This window comes from Physeter macrocephalus, chromosome 4 (assembly GCF_002837175.3).
Source record: "Physeter macrocephalus isolate SW-GA chromosome 4, ASM283717v5, whole genome shotgun sequence".
Taxonomy (NCBI): domain Eukaryota; kingdom Metazoa; phylum Chordata; class Mammalia; order Artiodactyla; family Physeteridae; genus Physeter; species Physeter macrocephalus.
This window is the reverse complement of record NC_041217.1, coordinates 21,404,662-21,424,993: the sequence shown is the minus strand read 5'-3', so window position 1 is coordinate 21,424,993 and position 20,332 is coordinate 21,404,662. Positions and strand designations below refer to the sequence as shown.

At 41.2% G+C, this 20,332-nt stretch overlaps 1 protein-coding gene across 1 annotated transcript; it reads right to left on the bottom strand.

The window, feature by feature from the left end:
• Window positions 1–6,682: 6,682 nt before the first annotated feature.
• FAM177B (family with sequence similarity 177 member B) lies at window positions 6,683–10,720 on the bottom strand. The gene is made up of 4 exons (XM_007107676.3): window positions 10,553–10,720; window positions 10,199–10,265; window positions 7,751–7,848; window positions 6,683–7,392 (listed from the first exon to the last, which is right to left on the bottom strand). The coding sequence occupies exons 1-4, from the start codon at window positions 10,718–10,720 to the stop codon at window positions 7,210–7,212; spliced, it is 516 nt and encodes a 171-aa protein (XP_007107738.1). The 3' UTR covers window positions 6,683–7,209.
• Between the last annotated feature and the right edge of the window lie 9,612 nt (window positions 10,721–20,332).

The following is a 20,332-nucleotide window of genomic DNA, read 5'->3' as shown; positions in this document are numbered from 1 at the left end:
TCTATGTGATCACAGTTAATCTGTGAGAGGAGTGAACTCCAGCCCAGGTACTTCTTCATAAATATTAGGAGGCTGAACTTCATTTGGAAGCAATGCAGAGCCAAGATGAGAGTTTTCTGCATAAAAATGTAAACGTTTAAGTGTGTTTAAATCGGGACTGCATGAAACAACGTGAAGCAGAGAAGAGAGCTGTTCCTGCACATTGCATAATGGAAACACCGACCAACTGGCGGTGTAATAGTTAGCTAAATACGGTAGCAGTAACTTCCTAAATGTGTGTTGGATACTAGATGTATCAGTCAAGGTTCTCCAGAGAAAGAGAATGGAAGGGATTTATTTCAAGGGATTGTCTTACCCAATGGTGGAGGCTGGCAGGTCCACAGTCCGTAGGGCAGGCCGGCAGGCTGGAAACTCAGGCTGCATTTGATGCTGCAGTCGTGAGGCAGAATTCCTTCCTCTTTGAGGAACCCCAGTTTGTTCTCTTATGGCCTTTCAACCAACTGGATGAGGCCCATCCACATTATTGAGAGTAATTTCCTTTACGTAAAGTCAACTGATTTTTAGATGTTAACCACATCTGCCGGATACCTTCATAGTAACACCTGGATTAATGTTTGATTAAATAACTGGGCATTAGAGCCTAGCCAAGTTGACACATAAAACTAACCATCACATGAGCCAATGAGGAAGACTGACATTTCAATCAATTGCCTAAAATTAACATTAATAAAATTCGTATATAAAGTTTCAAGAGCTACCTTTCTTAGGATTTGAAGATGAAGATGTGCGTTCTCCCACCATCAGCACATTCTTGGGAGCCATCTTGTTCTTGGGGGTCATCTTGCTCTGTCACTGAAACTAATTCTTTTTCCCAAGACAACTGGAGACCATCATGAAATATTTCTCTTAGGACACATTTTATACAGAAATTCACTCAATTCTGGATAGAATTTCGTTTCTACCACTTTGCCCTGATTTATATAGCTGGTCAGCCCGAGGCAGCCTTGAAGATGACAAACTAAATATGTCAGGTAAATTGTATCCACTTCCTTTCAAATGATTTGTTGGGGGACCTTAATCTTCTTTTTCTCAGTGTAAATACTGTCCACCCAAATTAAATTCAGACTGATGTCACTCCCACTTTGTCCCCAACATAAATGAAATCGTACACAGAAGATTTTCCCTAAAGAGATTTCAGCATTTTTTTCCCCTCTTTTGCCTGAAAAGCTGACTATTGTGTTTGCTAACTCTTGGCAAGCCTGCATAAGTTGCCTGAGAATCAAAATGGTTAAAGGTGTGGTTGATTTCATTTTGCTGTAGGTATAAGAAATAATTATATCTTGTGGTTGGAGATGGTGCAATTTGTCAGAGGGCAGAAACTTTCACAGGAATAACTGAAAGGTATCATCACCAACAAGCCTGCAAAGATGAAAAAGACCCAAACAATTCTTGGCAGGCTGTTCATCCAGGGGAAGATGCTCAAATGATGTTTGGAGATATGGAGATAAAGCGTAGATACCTGTGTGCATTTTCCAGAGAGCTTCCCTGATCACTTCAGACTTCTTGAATTTCCACACTAAAGGTTAAGGTTTAGGGTGACTCCATCATTAGAAAAGAAAAATAATAAAATTAACTTTAATTTGCCTACATTACACACAAGGAAGTGTGGTGGTAATAGCCCAAAGCATCAAGAATCAGGAGAATCATTTAAATTTAGTTTATTGATTAAATCAACAGGCTTTTGCTACATAATTTGTTAATTGGGGATATTTTTGGCTGGCAAGAGTTTAGGGTTTAAATATCATCAGGAGGGGAAGTTAGTGAGCCCTTCCCCAACGTATCATTGGATCGTGGAAGCTGCCAGATAGAACTGGGCAACACTTTTTCTCTACATACAGTTTAGCATCCATAAATCTACAAAAGGCAGAGATGCCTCCTGGGAGGAAAAGGACTAGGATTGGAACTCCTTCTCCAAGGTTCAAAGATAAAAACATGGGATAGAATGAACGGAGATGGTACTGACCAAGCTTAGGTGGCATGAAAGGACAATAAAGGCCCAAGAGGAAACCCACTATACAAGGAGGGAGGTCTGGACTGCTGACAAGCATTATATCTTTGTCTAGATTGTTGGCGGGGAGTGTTCTGGGTATAGTGTATGGCTAATGGTAGAATCCCTTCCTACTAAGTCAATTTGACATTATGATTGTGCTTTGGGGAAAATGGCTATGGGTCTGTAATATCACTAAGGAGTTGTACTTCCTAGGAGGCTCCTTTTTATTTTTTTTTTTGTGGTGGCAATGCTCCTGACTAATATATCAGAGGAGTGTTTTCCTGGTCTACTGAAGATCCACCTGGGTAAACAAGCAGGTGGAAAATATAGGAATGAACAGTGGTGGCAAATGAAACAGCCAGACTAAACTTGCAGGAGCTGGTTGCCTGGATAAGCCCCAACACAACACAATAAGACAGGAGGAATAACTGATACAGCTCAGCAAGATCAGCCTAGCCTTGAGGAGTAAGGCCAAATTCTGGCCCTCTGGGAGCACTGTGATTCTTGGATGAGGACCTTTGGAGTCCTTATGCATATTTAGGAATAAAAAACGTATTAGTTATTCATTGCTATGTAAAAAATTCCCCCAGTATTAGCAGCTCAAAACAACGAACATTTATTATGTCACAGTTTCTCTGAGGCAGGAACCCAGGAGTGGCTTAGCTGCAAGGTTCGGGCTCGGAACATCTGGTGAGGTTGCAGGCAGTTGTCGTTGGCTGAAGCTGCAGTCATACTGGGGCTGGAGGAAGATCATCTAAAAACACCCTGTCAGTATGCAGCTCCCACACTAGCCTGCCGTTAACCTGAAGCCATTCATCCCAGGAACTCTCAAGTCTTGACTGATGGGAGCAGAGCTTCCAGGAATGACATGCAATGGGGGAGCCCTTGCTCCTGGAGAGGCCCGGGGCCCCATCAGCCACAAAACCAAATTAGGGAATTATTGTTGCTACCTTTGCAGCCCAGTATCAAATGCATTACAAGTGGGCCGCCTCCAAAGAGGTGTATATCCGGGTGGTTAGGCCAGGCTGTGCCATCAGAGGCCTGAAGGGCCCCGGCTTCCCAAGGCTTCTTGAAAAGGTGTGTACTGCCCAGGCACCTGCTGTGTGGTTCCGGGTAGCCAGGGATCTGGAACAGGAAAAGGGTCTGGAGAGGTTGGGACACAGGAGGGGACTCTTGTGGGACAAGTCGTATGCCTAATAGTAAACCCTAGCCTCCCCAATGGGGAATAGAGCTCAAGCTTACCCGAATGCCTTGGGGGGTGGGGAGGGGCGGGGCCTGTTGGCGGGCCAGGGAATCCTCCAGTTAAGAGTCACCCGGGGATCCCTGGTTGCAGGAGAAGCCCGGAGCCAATCAGGCAGCAAGCTCAAATGTGGACTGTCGCCAACTTGCTTCTGCCCACTCAGAGTGATGGCGGTGAGGGGTTGCTGTGGTGACTGTGCAGATCTCCCCAGGCCTGGACGCCCCCGCCGTCCCAGGTCTGCGGACGGCATGCGTACTGCGCGTGCGGGTGCCGAGCAGTTTGGGATGGCCAGGGATCAGGGACACAGCAAGGGTTGGGAGAGGCCAGGTCAAGACAGTAGAATGTCCAGGAACAAGGCTTAATCTACACAAATGCGTATATTCCCCTTGAAGGCAGAGCTGGAGGATACTGGACTGCACGGCCAAGGGTGGGGAAGGGCAGGCCGGCGGTGGGGGAGGGGTGGCGGAGGGGGAGGGGGGAGGGGTGTGTCCTCTAATAAGAGACACGAGAGCTGTGGTTTTGCAGGAGAAGCCTGGGGTCTCGTCAGGCGGCAAGTCCGAAGGGGACTGATTGACCAGTTAGTCCCTGCTGCCTCAGGGTGACTTCAGGGCATGGGCCCCCTCCACACTGAAGGCTGGGTTGGTGGTTAGGGCTGAAGGGATGTGTGTGTATTAATACTATGCCTGCTCGTCCTGCGCATTTTCTGGCCTCTAATAAGAGACACGAGAGCTGTGGTTTTGCAGGAGAAGCCTGGGGTCTCGTCAGGCGGCAAGTCCGAAGGGGACTGATTGACCAGTTAGTCCCCGCTGCCTCAGGGTGACTTCAGGGCATGGGCCCCCTCCACACTGAAGGCTGGGTTGGTGGTTAGGGCTGAAGGGATGTGTGTGTATTAATACTATGCCTGCTCGTCCTGCGCATTTTCTGGAGCAAGGCGGAATATGACCCGCCCCGGGACCAGTACTGGGCCAGGACCCAGTTCAGATGACTGGGGGCACCATGGTTGGCTCTTGGGGGAAAATAGACCTGTCGAAATTCCTTCATTCCTCACTGGCTGTTCGCAGGAGACCTTAGTTCTTTACCAAATGGACCTCTTCACAGGCTGCAAGATTCTCACAAGGTGGCAGCTGGCTCCCCCCAGAGCAAGTGAGCCAAGAGAGTAAAAGAGACCAAAACAGAAGCCATAGTCTCTTATAACAATCTGAGAAGTGTCATACATCACTTCTGACATATTCTGGAGGTCACATAGACCACTCTGGTTCAGTATGAGAGAGGCTACATGGTGTGTGAATACCAGGAGGTAAAGATAATCCATTTGAGAGGCTGGCCACGGAAAGACTGGATGTCCTTACAATTTAGCTATCTCGAACTTAAGGCCAATAGGAGTGCAGAGGCTGTTTTGATAGTGGGTGGAATATTATTTCAGGAATAGTGGGTGGGCAAAACTGATGAAGGGGGTCAAAAGATACAAACTTCCAGTTATAAATATTAATATTATTACCATTATTAATTTTGTATATTTGGAAGTTCCTAAGAGAGTAGGTCTTAAAAGTTCTCATCACAAGAAAAAAAAATTCGTAACTCTGTGTGGTGATGCATGTTAACTAGACTTATTGTGGTGATGTTTTCATGTTATATACAAATATTGAATCATTATGTTCTATACCTGAAACTTATATAATGTTATATGTCAATTATATCTCAATAAAAATAAATAAATAAATACTAAAAAATAAAAGAGCTATGGAGTGGTCATCCTCCTCGTGTGAGAAAGATGAGGAATGGAGACAGGGTACTGCTTCGGTATTTGCTTGCCAGAGCTGTTCTAGACCTACTGAAACATCTGCACTTGGGTTCCACGAGATACCTATCCTTCCAAAGAATTCTTTTCTGTTGCATAAATTACTTCAGATTGGATTTGATTCCTGCATCAAACCTGGTTTACACATGGGAACACTGAGAAGTTGAGTAACCTGGGCTACCAGGTTAGAAAGAGGCAGTGGAGCTGAGATCAAACCAGTATCGCAGTGACTTTTCAGCTTATAATTTAATCCCTTATACCACTGGAAGAAAGTGTTTCCCTTTCTCAGCTGTCTAAGGAGGTCCACACCCCTAAAAGTTACTTGCAGTCATGTGACTTGCTTTGGTGGAAGAAACATAAGCAGAGGTGACATGTTTCATTCTTAGTGGAGACACTGATTGCCAGTGCTTAACTATCTACTTCACTTCTGCTTCCGCAGCCCTGAGAGCATCAGTTTGGAGGAACCATAGGATCAAAGGAGCATGTGCTACTGAGCCAGCACCTGGAGAACACTGTGGGAAGCCATCTGAACTGATGGTGGACCTCCTATGAGAAGGAAAGAAACTTTTGATGTTTTAAGCCACTGAGATTTTGGAGTTGTCTGTTTATGCCGGATAACCTATCTTATCCTCATGTATTCAACTAACCACATGTTATTCTCTAGGCCTACTTCTGTCCTTGATTTCATATCAAATCAATTCCAACTTCTCATTCTCTTAGAGTTATTATTTCAGTTTTATATGGCCGCATAGCAAACCACTCCACAACTTAAAATGACTTATTGTTTCTTATGACTCTGTTGGCTGATTGGTCTCAGCTGCATGGTTCATCTGCTACACATAGGGCAGGAGAAGGTCACTTATGTGGCTGCATTTGCTGGGGAGCATGGCTGGGGCTGGAATGAGTAAGATGGTCTTTCATCCTTGGGGTCCTCTCTCCACGTGGCCTCACATCATTCAGAAGGCTAACGCAAACTTCTTTACAACGTGAAGCTTTCTAAGAGGACAAGTCCCCGGTGCAAGTGTTTATCAAGCATCCAGTTGCACCGCATTTGCTACTATCTCACTGGCCGAAGCAAGTAACATAGCCAAGGCCAGAGTCAATGTAGGTGGGGCTATGTGAGGACATGAATTCCAGAAGGCATGGTTCTTTGGGGACCTTCAATATAACAGTCTATAACAGCCATTAATTAAGCATTAACAACTAATATTCACAGTTTTAAAAGAGTTTTCACATTTATTATTTCATTTCCTTTAACAGTAACCCTTGAGAAACAAATAAATGCCACCCCTATTTTACAAAGAAAGAGACTGGGGCTCAGAAATTTAGACACCTAAAATCACACGACTAGTAAAAAGCAGAATTGAGACTTGAACTCAGGTCTTTTTACTGCAAAACCTGTGTTTTTCTATATCACAGCTACCTTTGGCCAGCACAACCTGTGTTATCCAGCTATGATTTCCATGTTTGATCTTTACAGTTTTTGAAAATTTGTTGACAAGTAAACGAGATAATCATTCACTTTTTCCAAATACTTTTTCTAGAGCTTAGATTGTTTATTTATTTATTTATTTTTGACGTGTTTGGGGGGAAATGCACCCAACTCTCAAAGACTGCTATGTTGAAGCAGAGTTATTAGCAATGTTTGCTTATTGCAAAGCAAGCCCCAAGTAAGCCAACAGAGCTATTGGGAAGGACACGGCTTATGTCAAACCCTGAAAGGATTTAGACTTCATAATGCCCAGAGTTTCTTTTGAGGAACAGAAGGTCCTTTTCTATACCCTTGCCATGTGACAAAGAGTTTCAGCCTAAAACTCCTGTGCCCAAGTTCCTTAAGGCATTTATACTACTGTGCAAACGTCAATACTAGTAGCCCACAACTGACTGACAGGACTTATATCACTGGGGTGGAGTTGGGTTGCTGGGCTTATAAATAAAAATTTACATTGAGAAAGAATCCACAATTGTTCTTATGATTGTTTACACTTCCTGGCTATTGGAGAATAAATCACAAGGAGATTAAGATCAGATCTGGCTCAGAAGTGCTACCTGTGGTGCTGGTGCCTTGGTAATCAATGACTGAGGAAGAGAGAGCCAGGGGAACTATAGCCCCGCTGCCCATTAGGAGCTGGAATCTGCCATCAGGCCCTCGCTGGATGAGATACTCCCCTGAGGAATGCCCTCGGCAATGTCCTGTCGTCTCGTTCCATACTCTTGGCCCCCAGCCTCCAGGTGACACTTTTCATTGGGAACATTGGCTGTTTGGGCCTTTGATCCATTCCCTTCACTTTCCTTGTCACTTTCCTGATACAGAGAGAAATAAGGAAATGTTTAACAGTAAACCCAATACCTCTGATCTCCCCCTCTTGTAGAGACACCCTTGTAAGAAGCCTCCCCTTTATGCGATCTCAGGCTTCACACTCGACTACCATCTACGAACTATCTCATGACCTTCTAACTTCACACGAGAGAGGCAAATACGAATAAGCATCATGGGGTGAGGGGCATTAGAAAAAGAAATCAGTCTGACCACGGGAGCTCACTGAAACTGCAGTTACGTGAATTACCAGGTGGGAAGATACTCCTCTGTAAGGGCCCAAATCAGGAACAACCAACATTCCCATCTCAGGGCTCTTGGTGCCCCCAGCAGGATGTCACATACCTTACTTTGTGTTCTATAGTACTCATTTAACACATACTGGTATTTGGGTTGATTAAGACCAAAGAAGACAGCAAATCTTCCACCAAGGAATTCACATGCTAGAAGAAAGAAAAACGCTTTGGTAAACTGAATTAATAATTAAAGCTTAGACTCAGTGGAGATGCCAGAAGTTTCAACTTGCCCTCAAATGGTCTACTACTATACTTAACTTCAAGGCTGACAAAAGATTTCAATTGCTCCAGACTCTCAAAAAGTCCTAGGACTTCAAAGGGAATTTGTTAAATCTTCTGTCTTCACATAGGATTACATGTAAACTATCCTTTCCAGATGAATATATAAGGGGAGATTTTCAAAATACTTAATAGCGGATACAGGTCCTGAGCAATCAGAACAGATGTTGCCCGTCCCCACGCATATCATCTGATCATCAGCTGTGAGTATGTTGCGAAGTATACCCAAAATTAAATCCAATGTTACCGAGACCCATGTCAGAAATTCTTCCATGCATCAAAACATGCATCCTTCCTAGCAGCAATTTAAGGCCTTCCTTGTCTGCCTTCAGTTACAGTATCAAGGTGGCCTGCAGCCTCAGGGATTGTTAGAGTTAGGGATAAAGGTTTAGCGTGACTAATGAGGGGTTTCCAAAAAGGTCTCTCCTAGAGATGTTCTCCTGTAAAAGTATAGGCTTCTGATGGGCCTTCCCCCATTATAGGACTTTCTGATTCCCATGATTCATTCCACTTCTGAAGAAATTGCTCCTACAGTGCATCAAAATGATGCTCTCTATTCTTTTTTAATGTGCTTTATCCTTTCAAAAATACTCTAGCTCTGTAATCTGTTTGTTTGCCACAGTGCCTAGTACATGTGCATAAGAGAAGTTTCTAAAGCATTAGAATAAATCTGAGGAGGTTTTCCTGTTTATGACCTACTAGAATCTTACATGGAAAAAATTACCAGTGTTGTCTGGGTTCCAGCTCTAACCAAAGTCTCTGTGTAAAGATCAGACTGTTAGCGTATTTATGCCTTCCCTACAATCTGGAAGCCGCAGGCAGAAGCCCTTTCAGGCTACAGTTCCATTGGGAACCCTGAAGGCAGATTGATGCCCTGTGTACCCTGCCCCTGTCATCTGAAGTCAAAGCCCAACATAGAAATCACTGTAGTCCCTGTTTTCCTTCACACTCTCATATTGCTGTATCGAGTTTTGCTTCTTTTACCTGATCTAATCTCTAAGGCTCCCTCCCTCCAGAACATTTCACCTCTTCAAACAGTCTTGCCCTAACTAAAGCACAGACGTCTCTGGAAAGCAGCATTTCTTCTGCCAACATAGTTTTGGTTGAGGTAAGGTCAGTATTCACCTGGGTCTCTAAAGTAACTTCCAAATTACAACCCTTCCACCTTGATCAAAAAAGCACCTAGGGCTCATACCATCTGACTAAATCTCCCTTATCATTACTTTTAATGTGATTTAAAGACCCCCTGGTCACTTTCATGGTCCCCAAGCTGGCCTTGGCCAGACATACTTTCATAGCATTCTTAAGATGTCTCCTCTGTACATCCCCACTTCTGAGTATCCCAGTCTGTAGTCCCTACACTTCTCCTGCCATGGAAGTTGTAACAATGAATTATCATCACAGGCATGTTTACCGGCCTATATTACCCGTTGAATATTAAGGCCCTTGAAAGCAAAGACTGTCATTTGTCTTTGCGTCCCAGGGTCCTGCACAGTGCTGAGCATACATGAGTACTCAATAAATGTTTATTGAATGAATGAATGAAGATCAATTCCTAAGAGCTATATTTTATATTTTCTCAGGTTCTTAAAGTTGTTTCCCCCATCACATACACAAGCATATGCAAGTTAGAAGGAAATGAGTAATTAGATGCTGCCAATTGTGATTTTTTAAAAATTGGTGAAAGTCAAACAAAATAAGATTTAGTATTTTGTCTCTTGTAAATAGCCACTTAGGCCATTCATTATGCCCTTGGGAGGGATCAATAAAATTGTTTATAATAGAGTGATTATGAAAAGGGAACTTGGAACTGTGCCAGGTAACAATAGTTGAAAAAAGAAAAAACTTGGAAGTTTATTCAGGTGAAGAGTCACCTCAGGGAGGACTGATTATTGTCTTCAAATATTTGAAATTCTATGAAAGAGGAATCTGGACTGGTGTTGTCTGGCTTTTAAAAAGACAACTAGGATCAATGGGAAGAACTTTAAAAGAAGATAGAATAGCAGATAGAATTTACTAAAAAGAGTTGAGAAAAGATGGCAGGGTCTGCCTGAAGATATGAGGTTCTATGCCTTCGGGAATGTTCAAGCGTGGATATGGAAGTGACCAGTTCTTCAGAATGCCACGGAGTGGATTAAACCACTGGAAGTCTCATCCAACTCTGAGGGTCTGTAAGTCTATATTTAGGGCAGAAAAAAATAACCTTAGCAGTACTTACTAGAAAATGAGGTCCTTGCTATTCGCCCTGCCCAAAACCATAGGTAGGACCCCCATGAAAGTTTAGACTGAAAAAAAAAAAGAGAAACCAAATCAGTGTAAATTAATAACAGGAGTGGTGAGTGCAGAGTCTGCAGTGTAGAAGTTTCAAAATGCTTCGTAATAGGTTCCATTTTCTCTCATAGATGAGAAACCTAAGATTATCAAAATTATAAGTTGATTGTACTTGGCTGTAGAAAGCAAACCAAGGAGAGCAAGGAATTCGCTTAAAACTGTGTTTTCCACAAACCTCATCTGCCTTAATCTCTCATTCACTCAGCCCCCATGTTCACTAATAATGATATTCTAAGCTTACAGGATCAAGTGTTGAATTTGTTCTCTGTTCCTCTTTTTCTTCCTCTTCCTCTGTGCTATATTCTTCCATGATGTCACCATCAACAAAATGGATAACTCTTTTGGGAGTCCCCCTTTTGGAAGGTCTACCCTTCTCTAGTTCTAACTGCTGGAAACTGTCTTTTTCCATAAGGAAAAAACTGGTAAATGAAAAACAGGACGCCTTAAGACAATTTGCCCAGGACAGTGTTTCTATAGCAGAGATGTGTCTAATTATTTTCAATGGATTGTAAAGACAGAGAGTTCAGAGGTAATCGCAGCTGTGATCTCATCAGTTCTTGAAATCCAAGAGAGGACAGTTTAGTTCTGTACCAAAACAGAAAAGATTCAATTAGTAGTGAAAATGTGAACTTTGGGTCTTCAAACAAAAATGTCAACAGGGTTCCTTTATCACTTATTAATTGCAAAAGCTGCAGTTGCTGGTAGGGGTAGGAAGGGGCCATCGCCCTGTGGAAATTGCTCAATCATTTCGATAAATACTGAGGGGCAATGTAAGTGATGGTAAAGAGTACAGGCTTTGCACAGACAGGTGAAAATATTTGCCAAGTATATGTCTGATAAGGGACTTATTTTCAGAATATATAAAAAATAACTGCAATTTATAAAATATAAACAACTCAATTAAAATAAGGGCAAAGAATTTGAATAGACACTTTCCCCAAAATTTACAGATGCCAAATAAACTTAGGAGAAGTGCTCAATGTCATTAGTCATTAGACAAATGCAAATAGAAACCATATGCGATATCACAACATAGTCACTAGAAGGAGAAAATTAAAAAGACTAAAAATACTAAATGTTGAGGGGTAAGTGAAGCAATTAGAACTCTCATAGATTGCTTGCCAGTGGGACTGCAACTAGCATGGCCACTTTGGAAAACAGTTTGGCAGTTTCTTAGAAGTCCAACGTATACTTACCATATAATCTTGTAATTCCGTGTCTATTTTCCCAAGAGAAATGAAGATATATATCCTTCTAAAGATTTGTATGTGAACATTCATAGCAGCTGTATTTGTAAGAGCTCCAAACTGAAAACAATCCAAATATCCATTAACTGGTAAAAGATAAACAAAATGTGGTATATCTATTCAACGGAATGCTGCTCAGCAATTAAAAGTAATGGACAACTAATATTTGCAATACCCTGAAGGAATCTCAAAAGCATTATGCTAAGTAAAAGAAGCCAGATACTGTATGATTCTACTTATGTGAAATTTTAGAAAAGGCAAAATTACAGTGGTAGAAAACAGATCGGTGTTTGCTAAGGGTGACAGGTTGTGGGAGGAGATTAACTACAAACGGGCAAAGGGAACTTTTTGGGGTGAAGGAATTGTTCTAATAGATACTATGATTGTAGTAGTGGCTACTCGACTGTGTATACATTTGTCAAAACGAATCCAAATCTAGACTTAATTTTATTTAAGTTAAATCTTAATAAAGCTGACGAGCTTGGAGCCAGACTGTCTAGGTTCAAAATCCTGTTACTTAATATTCCAGTGTCTTGGTTTCTTCATCTATAAAATAAGAATAATATAATTTGACAATGTGTGTGAATATAGTACCAACCTTGTAAAATTAAGGAGTAAATGAATAAAGACACATACAGGACTCAGAACGATTCTTAGAAAACAGTAAGTATTTAATAAAAGCTAGCTATTGTCAAGTACTTATCACTTACTTAATGATGTATATATATATATCAGACACTGTTCTAATGTAGTAAGTACACTCTTGTCTTAATATTTAATATATTTTAAGATTATATCAGCAAACATGGCAGGCTGAGCTGATGTGGAAGAATTTTTCTTCCTGTTCCAAACACACAGAAATGTGGGACAAAATGAAACAAACAAAACATTAAATCAGGCTGCACTAAGGAAGTAAGAAAGAGAGTCAGAGAGAGGAAGGGGAAGGAAGGGAGTGAGGGAGGGGAGAAGGAGGGGAAAAGAGAAGGAAAGGAAGAAAGGAAGAAAGCTAACCCAGGTGTCAGAAAAAGAGAGGAAATTCAAAATCATATGGGTGAGCTGAAGCTGAGATAGTTCCTGGGGTTTCAGAACCAGATATAGGCCTTGGGGCTAGAGTTTTAATACTGGCACAGAGAGGAGAGAGTCTAAATCACAAATCCCATGAGGGTGGGGAGCTGAAGTAAAGCTACCTGCATAAAACTAAGATAATAAAGTACTATCTTATCTACAAAATATGGACGAGTAAAACTACCCGTTGGCCTGCAAAAGTGGCAAAATAATTTGTCATCTCCTGGCAACTTGGGTAGAAACAGTCACCTGAAAAAAAATTGGAGCCCGAGGCAAGGACCCCATACTGGTACGTGGCCCAAATTAATAGCCCTCATACGGTATAAGGACCTATAAGGACCTGAAGCGAAGCTGAGTAACCCGAAGGCAGTGCAGCCCACAGAACTCTCAGATGCAAACGCAAAGTCACCCTGGAGGGAGGCTTCAACAGGACAGGGAACACTGGACCTCCACTACAAATAACCCTGGCCAAGGATGCGCTCATTGCAAAAACTTACAAATCACATGATGAAACCAACCATCATGAGGAGGGTTCAGCAAATGAAATGAAAAACAATGGGAGAGTCCTCATCCAAGAATTAGGAATAATAGAACAACATGAAACTAAAAATGAACATGGTTAATATATTCAAAGAGATAAAGGAAGCAAAACATTATAGTATCCAAAAGGAACAGGTTGATTTGAAAAGGAACCAAACAGAAATTCCAGAAATGAAATATATGGGAACATAGGATAGGTTGGATGTAGATTAAACATAGTGAAGAAATATGAGGAAATCTCTCATAAACAGCATAAAGATATATATATGTACATATATATATATTCTGTTAACATGAAAGAAAAATTATGAGCTAAGAATAGATGAGAAAGTTCAATATACTTTTAATGGGAGTTCCAGAAGATGTGAATAGAAATAATGGGGGAGGTGATGTTTGAAGAGGTAATGGCTATGAATTTTCCATATGTGAAGAAAGACACAAATCTTCAAATACGAGAAACATGAAGAATACTAGAGGGATAAAAAAATAAAATCAAACCTAGATCATAGAAATTATAGAAAATCTTAAAATTTATAATAGATAAGGCAGATTAGGCTAAAGGCTGACTTCAAATCAGCAACAACTGAGCCCAGAAGACAGTTGATTATTGTCATAAAGAATTCAATATCCAGCTAAACAATTTTTGAGAGTAAAATAATGACATTTTACGACCTATAGAAACTGAGTTAAGCATTCCTGCATCTTCACTGAACGATGAATAAGATAAGATTCTGTGTCAAATAGAAGGAAAGTGAACGCAGAAGTAAGAGTGAGATGCAAGAAACAAATGTAAATGAACAAGTAAACAAAGTGAAATTCTTAATAGTGACTCTTAAAAACACTACTTTGGTAGGGCACAGTATAAAAACAAAGAAGTATTAAGTATTAGATAACAATAACAAAAATATGGGGGGTTGACCTCTTTAAGTATTGTTTTGGAATAGGCTGGAGAGGATAAGTATGCATGCTGACAATTTAAAGGTGGCTAGCAAAATAATGGAATTAGAATGTATGGCTTCAAAACCAGTAGAAGAAAAAAAAAAGGAAATAAACAATCCAACAGAAGGCAGGAAAAAGGGGATAAAGAGAGCAAAGGAAAAGCATGATTAATGAAAACACCAATAAAATATTAGAAATAATTCCAAATAAGTCAGTAATCATAATACATATGAGTGAATCAATTATCAGCCACCTATCAAAATGAAGACCAGCAGATTGACTTTTTACAAGTTTTATGGGCAATAAACACAGGATTGAATATACATATAAAAATATATTCACACATACATATGTTTATGGATGTATGAATCAGTCACCAAATCTTATTTGTACAATGCCATTGTTAAATGTCAGAGTTACCAAAAGCCTGTCAAGGGTTACATTTGTTATCCAAAGCAAGGTGATGTGAGACCTTCTCAGCCCAGGGTCCCCCTGAGGAGTCTTAGAGGATATATTCATGGTTTTCCCTGACTGACTTAGTGGCAGTGTATCACAAAAGAACCTTGGTGAGAAGTAGGAAGATTTGTTACTACTTAGTTTCTGATGCCAAAGAGCAACAACAACAACAAAAAAGATCTTAACTTGGTGTTTAAAATATGCTGAGTATAACAGTATTGCAAAAGTAAATATTTTCAATGCCATGAGAAATAAAACATGCTCTATAACAATCAGAAGAAAATAAAAACATTTTCAAAAAACAACTCACCATTATTCCTCTGCTTTTTCTTTCATTGCTTTAATTGGCTTTGTTTGGTTTTGAAGTAGTGCAAAATTTGGTGTTAGAATTTGTTCGGTAGATGACAAATTAATACAACTAGCCTTTGTGCTGATGTGGAAAGGTTCTCTTGCGTGTGTCTTACAGGGCGGAACGAATTTGAGTTGTGGGAAGGTGAGTTATGTTTACACGTGCAGCATTAAATAAACCCAGTGGCACTCAAACTTGTTTTCATGTTAGGATTATCTGGGAGTCCTGTTTTAAAATTCCAAGGCCAGGAAACACCCGAGACCCACAGTCTATTGGGGTGGGACATGGGTCTCAATTATTTTTGAGGCTGCCCTGGTGATTGCAATGTGCAGGCCAGTTTGGGGACCAGTGCCCGAAGGAGAGCAGGAAGAAATGTGACTTCTAAATTCAACAGACTTGTGGGATTTCCCTGGTGGTGCAGTGGTTAAGAATCCTCCTGCCAATGTAGGGGACATGGGTTCGAGCCCTGGTCCGGGAAGATCCCACATGCCGCAGAGCAACTAAGCCCGTGCGCCACAACTACTGAGCCTGCGCTCTAGAGCCCCCGAGCCACAGCTACTGAGCCCGTGCGGCTAGAGCCCGTGCTCCACAACGAGAAGCCACCACAATGAGAAGCTAGCACACCGCAGCGAAGAGTAGCCCCTGCTCGCCGCAACTAGAGAAAGCCTGCGTGCAGCAATGAAGACCCAACGCAGCCAAAAATAAATAAATAAATTTGAATTGAATAGACTTGTGATTTAGTCATGTGGTGTACTGCAGAAAGCTCCAATAGCCAAGCTTGGTCTAAGGAGTCTTGTTTATTTTTTTACAGGAGAATTTTTTTTGCTTTCTGCTTTCTGAGGCCTCCCCGCTTTGCCCCCAGCTGAAAAGCTTACACATCAAAAGTTTAAGAATAAGGCCTAACAGTCTCATTATAGTCAATTTACTCCTTTGCAGACCATCTTCCAACTCATACATTTCTGAACCAAACGAAGTACCCCAAGCCCCCATTCACCTGGCTCACCCCTGTTATATTACAGACCAGTGATATCTGTTGGCTTTCTGAAGAAAACAGTAGTTTGTTTTTCAAAATAGTGTTGTGCATTAAATTGACATATTCATCTTTAAAATCAGAGGGTACAAAAGGAGCAGAGTGGGCAAGAGAGATGGGGGAGGAGGAGGAAGGGAGAGAAAGAGAGAGAGAGAGAGAGACCTGGCTTACAGTCGATTTAGTGAATGCTTTTCTGCCACCTAATGGACATTTCAGGATATGCTATGCAAAATTCATCCTTGTAATCACAGTGTGTGTCAATATAGAGGGGGCTCAGTACTGAACTGTGTGGAATCTTACTTTTATTTACCAAAATCTTGGGAGCGTTGCCAACTTCACACCAAGTACCTAGACCGGGATGTTTTGGAAGTGATATTTCAGAGGGTCAAGTATTCCCCACAACATGCTTTGTACCTCAGTTTAATTCGTAGGAGAACCTCTAGTTTTTTCTTTAAAAACACAAATCTAGTTTATCAAGGATTGTTCCCAAGTATATAATGTAATTAACATACCGTATAATCTCCCTGACCTTTCAATACTGGAGTACCACCAGGGCTCAGCTCTTGGACTCATCTACTCCTCATTTGGCCCTATGGCTTTTAAAAAAATAAATAAATTTATTTATTTATTTTTGGCTGCATTGGGTCTTCGTTGCTGCGTGCAGGCTTTCTCTAGTTGTGGCGAGCGGGGGCTTCTCTTGTTGTGGAGCACGGGCTCTAGGTGCATGGGCTTCAGTAGTTGTGGCACACGGGCTTCGCTGCTCCGCAGCATGTGGGATCTTCCCGGACCAGGGCTCAAACCCGTGTCCCCCGCATTGGCGGGCAGATTCTTAACCACTGTGCCATCAGGGAAGTCCCAGCCCTATGGCTTTATATACTATATACACACACATTTATAGCCAACATTTTTATCTCCCTGAATCTCAGATGCATAGATCTACCGTCTACTTGACATCTCTTCTTAGACGGCTAAGAGACAACTCAATCCATGTCTAAACGTTTTGCTCATACTTTCAGTGCACCCTTCTCCTTCCTGAAACTACCCCCCCACTCACCCAGCTCCCACTCACTCACTCACATCTACTCCTCTGGCAGTCTTCCCATTTCAATAAATGGCAACCCTATTCTTCCAGATCCTCAGGCCAAAAACATTGGAGACATTCTTGATTCTTCTATTTTAATCACACCTCACATTAAATCCAACAGAAAGTTCTCTGGGCTATTGCCAGAGTCTTAACACCACCACTCCACTGCCACCACGCTGGTCTAAGCCATCATCTGTCACCTGGATTATTGCAGCAGTCTCCTAATTGGCCTCCTACCGTCTACATTCAAAAAGCAGTCAGAGTTGTTAAATGTTAAATCATACCATGCCACTTCTCTACTTAAAACTCTCCAGTGGGTTCTCGTCTCACCCTGAGTAAAAGCCAAAGTCCTTACAATGTCCTACAAGGTTGTAGATCTGGCCCCAGTACTTTTCTGGCCCCATTTTGTTCTATGGATACCTTCCCCCTGAGCTGTCCCTGTCTCATTCCAGCCACTGGCCCTCTTACTGCCGTTCCCTGACCACACAGCCTCTCTCCCCCTGCAGGGACCTTCTGCAGGCTGTTCTCTGGATGAGTCTGTCTTCCCTTAGACTTTATTCCCTCACTTCCTTCAGGTCTTTGACTCGAGGTCTTCCCGGGGCTCCAGTCATTCAAAGAACCAGCCGACTTCGCTCACCACCACCAGCAGACAGCTTGCGTCATTGTTTTGTTTTGTCTCCTTAGTACTTATCAACACTGGACACAATCGACATTTCACTTCTGTTTGTTTCCCTCTTCCCTTCCTTCTCTGCGCTGCCCACAGCCAGGGTGGAAGGGGTGTTACCTGTGTGCTCCCTGCTTTACCTCCTGCCACTACAGTACCTGACACAGCTGGAACTCAGTATTTGTTTAATAAATGAATCATACGATCAGTTCACTTCAATGGGTGGGGAAAGGTACTATATAATAGATTGGAAAAATAAAGAGAACAGTCTTATAATTGTCTTTACTTCCTGATGTTAAATGGCTACCTTATAATATTTGTTCATTACACTTACACACTCATCATTTCATTTTAATTAACTCCTTCACTGAAACACAGCATTGTCACCTCTATCAACAAAATAACACACTAGTTCTACATCTTGGCATTTAACTTTGGGAAGGTATAATACCTCAAATTTCCTAGAGTTCTTCCAGTTTTCAATAATAAAAAAAAAAAAAATTTTTTTTTTTTTTTTTTTTTTTTTTCAAATGAACCAGGTTAACGTAGCAAAGAACCGGCCCTGGGTAACTACCAAGAGCACATCAGCCTTAATCGCCTGGGCCTGCGGTGCCCCCTCCTCCCTTTCCCTCTTCCCCTGAGGGTGTCTGAGGGCTGACCCTCTGGTAAAAGCAAGGGGTCAGCCAAAGCCCCACTTCACAGAGGAGCATTCACTGCCAGTTTCTCCACGCCATTTCACCTGAGGAGCCGGGCCCACTCCAACTGGTGACTCACCCCAGGCAGGCAGAGTGAGGCGCTCTGGGGAGGATATATGTGAAATGTGAATAAACACACGTATAAACAAATCACTGCTCCTGCTTGAGAAATGCTGACAGAACATCACCTGGCAGGACTTTTCTACCTTTATTTTCAGTATTAGACCATATACATGCACCCAACCGCCAGGGGTAAGAGTGACATTATTGACATGCCTGTCCTATTGGAGTGTTTCTCAACTTTTCCTACATCATAGCCGATGATCTAGGAAATTCATTGTTTGACATTCTGGAGGTGACCAGCCTGGGAGCTCCAGCCACCTTAGGCCCTGCCCAGCCAGCCCCAGAAGGCTGAGATCAATAGCTTGAGGCAAACGACCAGAGAAGCTCTCGACAATATCAAGCCGCTGGGTGATCTAACATTTTCTCCGGGGAGCCCTCTGAGAGGGAGCTATGAGCTTACACCCACCTCAAGCACATCACACTCATCAGGTATGCTGAATCGCGTAAGTGATAGCTCTGGCCTTTTGGGTAAGTACAATCCAACACCGCTTTCTGTTCTGTTAATTCAGAGTAGGCGCCCCCCTCCAGATTAACTATTTTAATCCCTTTAGTTTACTACAAAAACATTTTTTAAAACAAGAATGTAAATTCAAAGCAAATTACTCAAATATCAGATTAAAGTCTTTAGATACAAAAGAATAGTAAACCAAATGACACAAGTTTATTTTTATGCACATATCGAGATAAAAAATGCCTCATTTTCTAAAGCATGATTACTCTAGAAGGAAATATTTCTGAATATGATTTTATTTAAGTACATTTATATAGTACTGAAAATGCCACCTCAAAGTTTCCAAAGTACAAATTTTTCTTCAGAGTACTGTACCGCAATAATGACAAGGTCTCTAGCTTAGCTCACCACCATATACAAGACTGCAGCATGCTGGATAATACTGTGAATAAAAATATATGCAGGCTGATTGAAACCCTACTTCAAGATTAAAAGGTGGTAAGTACCACTAAGCATAAGTAGAAACCAAATAGGTCAAGGAACGTTGAGTATTTAATGAACTCATGTAGCATAAAACAACTGATGCAAATGCATCTGTCATTTTAAAATACAACTGTGAAGAATTATGATTTTACATCATATTAACCTTGTTACTGGCTTAATAAACATAAAAATATTTATTGAAAAACAAAAATTCCAATGAAATTGGAAGTAAAATCACTTTTATTTTCATAAATAAAAAGATAGTTCAGTATATTAACAACACTTTTAGCAGGGTATGTTAGCTGTCGTTATCTGGTTTAAACTAAGTACGCAATAGTTAACACAAATAGTTACATCTATGACATTCAGGCAACTTCTTTACATTTATTAACTTCCCCAAATTTTGAACATGATTTCAAAGAATATTATATATAATGGGATAGTTTAGTCAAAGTGTCACCTTTGCTGAGTCAACAGAATGTTTACTATCTGCTTATCTTAAAGTTGCCAATTATTGATTAAATATAATACCAGTATTTACTGCACTTTACAGAAGCACTGAGCATATTACATGTTTTCATTCCATATATGGAAGTATGACCCATAAAAATGTCAATATGTGAAATTGACACATACTGTGTCAATAAATTTAGCTTAGTTACTAAATTTTCAAATGTCAAAATTTAGTAACTAATAAGCACTAGTTTCTAAAATAAATAGATCTTACAGGCCAAGAGTAATAAGCTTACATCAAGTATGGTTTAAAGTTTTGTCAGTAAATGGCATAGAGCACAAAAATACAGGGAAATTAAAGTTTTTTCTATAAACAACAAAATAAATGTCTGTTCAGTTATTACTCCACTTATTCTGAAAACTGCAGCTTCAGATATTAAAC